Here is a 7967-nt window from a genome sequence, read left to right as displayed (position 1 = left end):
ACCCGCGGGCCACAGTGCGGCCCGCCTGAGATTTTTGTGCGGCCCGCTAGTCATTTTCACTCCAAAAGTATGTACTTTATGTACCCATTTTTTCTTGAAATTTAATAGGTTTTGCGGCCCATTGAATTATTTCAAGTGACAATGCGGCCCACTATAATAAAAGGTTGGACATCCCTGATTTATACCAACCAGAAGGCAGCACGGTTGGTGTTGTTTTCTAGCCTGGGAATTACCCTAGCAGTTGGCATGCTTCGATGTCCGAGGTCCCGTGCAGAATTAAGCTAAAAATCGCCATGAAAGTAGCTAAAACTTATTTTTATGCCAAAAATTCTAGTGTTTATTTTGCGCCTCCGTTAAAAAAGTTTGAATCATAGTTTTTTGATGGCATTTTATGGAATGGTAGTCCAAAGCATATCAAAGAGTCCCATGGAAGATTTTTCGAGTAATCGGTTTTTTATTAAATTCACTGTGTAATAAAACAAACAGGAATTGTATGTAATGTAATTTGATGGTTTATTTGAATCATAATCTGTTAAGTATTTGTTACTTGCTTTAGCATATCTATTAGCGATGTAGGAAACATCACCTCTCATACCTTTTTATAACTTATGAAATAATATTGCTTAATATCAGATATTAATTCTAAGCTGATTTCAGTCATTTTAAGCATTGCATTCCGTGACAAACCAAGTGCTGTAAAATAATGACAAGGGTCTAATTTATAACATTGAAGACAAGTTTTTCAAATATATCTGCTAGTAACAAAACATATGATTTAAGATACAAGTCATGATATTCTCTCATAGATTTTAAAATAAACGTTTTCCATACATTTTGAGTGTGTTCATAATTTTCGTCTGATATATCTTCGTCATTTAATTTACTGAAAAGTTCTTCTTTTGGTGGGGGATTTGTGTCATTAAATTTATCAAAACTATCCATGTAATCATAGGGAAATCACCTTTTCTTTTCATTAATTTTATGTTATCGATTTCCTGTGATGTATACTTTATATCATCTTTTGTTATATTTTTAACTAACTCCTCTACTTCCTACTTCGTTGCCATTAAGCGTATATTACAGTACTTGCCTTACAACTAGTAATTTTTGTGGCCTATGTTATGTGTAGTGGTCGTGCCACCGTTTTTCATTTTTATCAAGTCGTTTTTTAATCCAAGCACGTATTAGGACTCTGATCTTTGCTGTTTTTTCAGTCTACGTTATTATGTCATCGCGCTATGATGGTTTGCATTTTATCTTTCATTCTCCCACAAGCAATGACAAAAAACAAACGATCATTTAAAGACACACACTTTTGTACAGTAACCACAGTTGACATTTGTACCGTCAAACTACCCTAACGGTACAGCGCATAGTTTATTATTGTAATAAAATATTGAAATTTATGGATTTTGTCGTTTTTATGTGAGTTTATTTATATTCATCTACATGCAACAGAAAAAATATGATTGAGCAAGAGGTACTTAGTTTTTTTGCTATACAATGTATAAAGTACATTTTACACTAAATATATGTTATGTTAACGGTATTTCCTGGTAGAAGAGAAGACGTCACCATTTCACATTCGTTGTAAATCGCTCGTTCAACCCGCTTTTAAAACAGGCTGTTGAAGATTAGATTTATATCAGTAACAAGAGACTTGAATTTGCTTTCGGTCATCCGTTAATTAAACTTAGTTACTACCAAAAAAACAGCATTAGCATCGGTAACCGAAACTATAGTTTTAGTGTAAAACAAAAGCAGTGGTACAATGAAGCAAACATGTCAACCAACCACCTTTTTCTTGCATTGCAAACCAACTGTGCCGTTCGCAAGCGGATCTATTGTAAAATCATAAAATGTCACAAATTTGCCACTCTAAAGCATAACTGCTGGTTACCTACGCAGTTGTATATTGTGCAACAAAACAATTGTTTTTAGGTTTTTATAAACAATAAACAATGAGCAATAACAAAATTCTCCATTTATATAAACATTCTTTATGGAGTTACAGCATATGATGTTATATAAATATACACTGTATGTTGTTATATATGAGATATCTATGCTTTGGTCATATCAGTTGCTGATCGCATGTTGGAAACTTTGCTGAGAAAACTGTGAAAGTTGTTAACAGTGGCAACAGTGCAGAGTTAAGGTCTACACTTTAATACTGATTGCACATTTTAATAGGCATTGATTATTATTTATCCTCTACTTTTATTTAGCCTACTGGTATAAGTTATTGGGAAATGGCTGTTAATGGAAAGGCTACATCTCTGAACTGTGAAATAGATAGAGAGGTTGATGGCTTTGTCTTGATTGGAGAAACCAAAGATGAAAGAGATACGATTCGACCCGGCGATAAAGTTAACATGGAGATGCCTCCAAGCTATCAGGTAAAAATTTAAAATTATTTTTTGTTTTTTTTAATGAATTGTTGTGAAATGACGGTATTCTTGAAGTCTTTTAAGCCAATGGTTCCTAACCTTTATACACCGGGGGACCGATAAACATTTTAAAAAAAGTTCGCGGACCAGCAACAAAAGATCGTTTTGAATAGAACAGATATTTCTAATCTTTTTGTTAACCAAAGTTATCGTTGGGTAACATAATGCAAGATTTTGGCATAAGCTATGTATTTAAGATAAAAAATTAGAGCAAAACGGCAATCAAATCAACTCAACAAAATGTCAATCCATTTGCATACAAAATCATTGTTATTGGGAAATTTAGAATACAAAACTTTTTGAAAGCTAGACGCAGTTTATAACGAAACAATCATAAACGGTACAATATCTTTAGAAGACATTCTAGGTCATCGGATAGCTAGCCTTTATTATAAAACAATTTTGCGGTATCAACAAAGGCGAGATACGCTAGTTTTACTGCTGTGAATCGGCCAAGTGTAAAATGAGTTTGACAGGGAGTAACAACTTTGCAATGCTTATGATTCCATATTAAAACTAGCTTGGCCGAAAGTAAGATAGGCTACTTCGCGCACCGGAAGCCATCCGCGGACCACTGTTTTAAGCAACAGATCATCTTTTACAGTAGGCTTATGTTTAGCCAATGATGAAGTTAATTAATTAGCCAGTACCAGTTAATTAGCCAGTACTAGTATAATTCACACTCACTTGAGTATATTACGCCACATTGCTGCAATCTCAATCATACCAATCACAAAAAGAACAAAATTTATGTATTCACACTTCAACAACACAGCATTAATGTGACACTTGATGCTGCTTGCTTTGTGAAAGTTTTTCAACATCTGGTGACAAGTCAGATGAAGCAAGAACCAGAACATTTTCTAAATGGGCGTCGGAAATTCGGGATCTTAGCTTGCTCTTCGTGAATTTCATTGATGAAAACATTTGTTCACATGTGTACGTGCTACCAAACATCGATGCCATTTCTTTTGCATTGTTGGTCAAGCTGGGATAAAGACCACTTTCAAGAAGGTACTTTTTGTAAAAGTGAAGCAGCGATATGCCCTTTGTATGAAATTTTGCCTTCAATTCGTCACTGCATTGCATTTCAATAAGGTCCATTTGAAATTTTTCGGGAATGGTATTGGCGTCCACATCAAAGGGAGTACTGAATAGCCTGAATTTATTTTGTAGAGAACGAATGTCGGCAAAGCGTGAGGAAAATTCAGTAATTAAATTTCGTATCACAGTGACAAATGCAGTGTTGCTACTAGGTTTGCTCTCCTCCAGTATAGGAAAGTGAACATAATTTTCTTTGTCCAGTTGACATTCCCAGAGTCGCAGTTTAGTTTCAAATGCGAGTATGTGCCTCCACATCTCATGTATCAGTTGTTTTTTCCCCTGAAGTTGCAAGTTCAATTTGTTCAGATGTGACGTTAAATCTATTAAGAAAGCAAGATTAGATAACCATTCTGGATTACGAAATTCTGTGGCGTTAATGTTTTTATTTTCAAGGAACGTTGCTATTTAATTTCTCAGCTCATACACTCGTGCAAGCATAGCTCCTCGACTTAGCCAGCGAACTTCGCAGAAATACAGGGCATCACCATATTGATTCTCTGCTTCTAGTAACATCTGGCGAAACTGTCGGTGATTCCGTTTGTGAGACAAAATCATATTCACAGCTTTCACCACTGTGTCCATAACACTCTTCAAGTTTGTTGTCTTGGCGCACAACGCCTCCTGGTGAATTAAACAGTGTACCTTTGAGATTTTGTCATTGCGTCCGAGATCTTCCAAGTGTTTTTGAAGCAGAGCAACGGCACCTTTATTTTTACCGATCATTGCAGGAGCTCCGTCGGTTGTTACCGACACCAATTTTGACAGATCGAGGTTCATACTGTTAGTGCACTGCAACAGTGCCTTCAGAATATATCTGCTCCTGTTGTAGTGCCCTTCATAGGAACTAACTCAACGAAATCTTCAAAAATATCAAAATTTGAGCTGACTCCACGAACGAATACCGCAAGCTGAGCTGTGTCCGTTGTATCAGTGCTCTCGTCAATAGCAATCGAAAAGTATTGCAAATTTTTTAGACAATCTTGTTGGCGAGTTTTTACATCCTGTGACATTTCTTCGATTCGTCGGGTGACAGTTCTTGCAGAAAGGCTAACATTGGAGAATAATTTTTTTTTCTCCGGGCATATGACTTCGACAACCGCCATCATACAGTCTTTCCCGTAATCACCATCAGTGAAAGGCTTCATGTATTTTGCAATTACTTTGGCGACCTCATAGCTTGCCTGAGTGTTTTTTTCTGATTCAGTGTTTTGCTTTTGAAATATACTACACTGATTTTCTAAGCAGAGTTTAAGACGGTTAATTTTGTCTTTTCTCGTTTGGCCTCTGTACTCCGAAAACTTCGAATGCTTTGTCTCATAATGACGCTTAATATTAAATTCCTTGTTTACAGAAACAGACTGATTGCAAATTAAGCACGTGAGTTTACCAAAGTGTAGTATGGAAAAGTACTTTTCCGTCCATTCTTCATTAAAACCTCGGCACTCATCATCAACCTTTCGACATTTCGCTAACATCCTAAATTATAACAAACTTTAGGTTAAAGCTTGTGTGCGTCTCTCTTTGTATCTATAACGACTAGTCTACTGTAGTCTACTCTACAGACAATCTCGTACTTATTACGAGATACTAGGCTACCGCCTTCACACCAGTTTTATGGCGTAACAATAGACTAGTACGACGTACTTATGGCGTAACAATACCACAATTTTTTCAAACACTGCTAACACTACAGTTTGAAACTCAATAAGACACGGCGGGCCGTATTCTTGTGATAACTAATTAATATGTCTCGGGCCGGACGATTTCGCATGGCGGGCCGGATCCGGCCCGCGGGCCGTAGGTTGCCGACCCCTGGTTTAGACAGTCTATTCCGTAGATCATAACTCAAAAATAGTTGTATAGTCAAAACAGCTTGCTTACTCGTGAGTAACTTTGCACCAAAGATTAAGAAATATAAAGCTAACGTTGGATTTTCAAGAGTAACGATTACACTAGTCTACACAATTTTTGAAACATAGAAGATAACAGCCCCCTTGGCTAATTTTGGCGAGCTGATCTCGAATTTGATATCCATTTTTCCGTATCGGCCTTCAGTTTTTAGTAATCTTATGTTTACACTCTCTAAATGCTTAAAATGGCCATTTATCATACATCAAGACCACAGGAAACCAATCATTAATTTTCAGGATATTGCAATATTTAAAATCCTTGTATAAACGTCCGCAGACTTGTCTAAAATTATATAAACCCTTATAACAGTTTAGCACAATTCATCTTAGAAAGCAAACTTTCACCCACCCATGTTGCCCCAATTTCCTCGGCATGAACCCATTTTTGAAATGAAGTTGTTAAAATCACTCCAAATAAAACGTTGATGTGACTTATTTATGGGTTTATGGGGTGTTTCCTGTTTAGCATTTTTAGTTGAAAAAGATTTACCTCCAATGCCATTGTTAATTTTCATGGTCTTCATGACATTGTAAGTAAAGCAGCGGCCTTAGTATAAGTATCTTTCTTTCATTTCAAAGATGGTTATTGTACATGGTTTCACTGAAAACAATGGTTACTAACTACACAAAAACGCTTAAATTATTATCAAATTAAAAGCATTTAACTGTGATGGCGACTATTGCATCAAAGGATAAAACGCGGTGAGTGTATGTGCAATGGCAGGTGCGTTAGAATAACTTTATCACAAGAAAAATGAACGCAAACTCACGATTGTACGTACTTAATCAAGCAGACAAGGGAAGAAACCGCCTAAGTGGTACAAATGTAAAATCCGTTTGTCAGACGTCTTTGTGTAAATCCGTTTAAACTTTTTTTTTAGATAAACTTAATTTGGTTGTTGTGTATATTTCTTGAAAACTGCCCAAATTAACTGGTGCCCTAATTTCGGTCAAAAAAATGGACAAGTAATATTAACAAGTATTTTGTAGAAAAACCTGCCATAGTCTCTCATACTTATATCTCATACTTATATCACATACATTGCAGGACCTTCAGCATACTAACAACTTGGAACCATGGAGCAAGCGTAATACAGATTTTTCTACACTTTCTTGCACAGCATCTTCCTCAGCAATTGAATCTAAACATTGCACAAGTCATAGTATGTCAGAAGAGTGTCACGAAAATGATAGATTTGCGGCTGTAAACGACATTCCATTTCAGTTTGCGTCATCGATTATGCGTTCATTGAAGCATGCCCAGGTCAAGCTGGATGGAGATTCTTTTTATGCTGGGAATGAAGCCTGCTTGGCTGAATGTAATTACAACTTTGAAGTAGAGCGTGATGTCTTGAAATGACACTTAAATTGAACTGCTTCAGAAGAAATGTTTAACAGCTTTACATGATAAGTGTGTTACAAGAAAGTCCTATTGTTATATTGGTAACATTGGATGTTATGAAGGACATTCGTAATTGGAGACCGATTACCATACAGTATTGACTCAATTGTATGCCACGGCTTACAACTGTTTTTTGTATCACCATTTTTGCAGTTTTCGTTTTTTATGTGACTCTATTTTGTTGATCACTGACTCTCTATCGACATACCTGTCTTCCTTATATTTCCTTTTCTGTATCGGAAGGCCTTTGCCTTTCTCACAAAATAGATCAACACACGTAGAATTGAGGAGTGATACCATGCAATCATGGCTAATATGCATGACTGCTCTCTCTCTGTCGAAGAGTATTACTGTTACCTATGTTGAAGGGCGGTTTATATTAATTTTTTAGCAACAGCTAATGTGCCTTTCAATCAAGTTAATATGGTATAGCTTTTGGTTTAAAAAAAACTGCTTTATCCAATGTAAATATGCATTACAAAATCTTAATAGTGTTTGAACAGAAACTCGGGTTTATTTTGATGCTGTTGAACTCTGTTTTTAAGTAGCTATAAGAGATTGATTTTTTATGGTGTTTCTATTTCTACATTCCTGTGCAATAGATTTTTTTACATGTAAGTGCATCTTATGGTTAATACAATTTATACTATTCACAAGTGTTGTGCTGAGTTGTAATGGCTCAACTTGTATTATTTTTTCAAAAACTTGAGTTCATTTTTAGGAAAATAATAAATCACTAAGCATTTATACACGCCATACATATTTCAAATGATAACTTTTTTATTACATTTCAGCATTAACAATGTTAAACATATCTGTATTATTTGGTCCTAACACAGTGCTTCTCAACCCAAAAGTGGGTTGCCGACTATTTTGTTCACGAAGCCTTTCGATAACTGAGTAACTATTGCATATTCGTTAGACATTTCTGACTACCAAACTCATGTAGCAAGAAATTGATAGTTAATGAATGTGTCTGTGACATTACAATAGTGGTAGCTAGTATAGTGAGTAGGGTTGGCTGGAAATAGGGTCGCTAAAGCTTCTCTTAATATACGCTTAATATTCGGGTCTCCGACTCATCATAAAAAGGATGAGAAG

The 7967-nt window shown here is 35.8% G+C and overlaps 1 protein-coding gene across 1 annotated transcript; it reads left to right on the top strand.

Moving 5' to 3' along the window:
• Positions 1–2187: 2187 nt before the first annotated feature.
• On the top strand, positions 2188–7521 carry LOC143453197 (uncharacterized). The gene is made up of 2 exons (XM_076954384.1): positions 2188–2399; positions 6513–7521. Exons 1-2 carry the CDS (start codon positions 2253–2255, stop codon positions 6822–6824), a joined length of 459 nt encoding a protein of 152 aa, XP_076810499.1. The 5' UTR covers positions 2188–2252; the 3' UTR covers positions 6825–7521.
• The last annotated feature ends 446 nt before the right edge of the window (positions 7522–7967 follow it).

Source organism: Clavelina lepadiformis, chromosome 4 (genome assembly GCF_947623445.1).
Source record: "Clavelina lepadiformis chromosome 4, kaClaLepa1.1, whole genome shotgun sequence".
Classification (NCBI taxonomy): Eukaryota; Metazoa; Chordata; class Ascidiacea; order Aplousobranchia; family Clavelinidae; genus Clavelina; species Clavelina lepadiformis.
The sequence above is the reverse complement of the archived record's forward strand: the minus strand, read 5'-3'. Positions and strand labels throughout refer to the sequence as shown.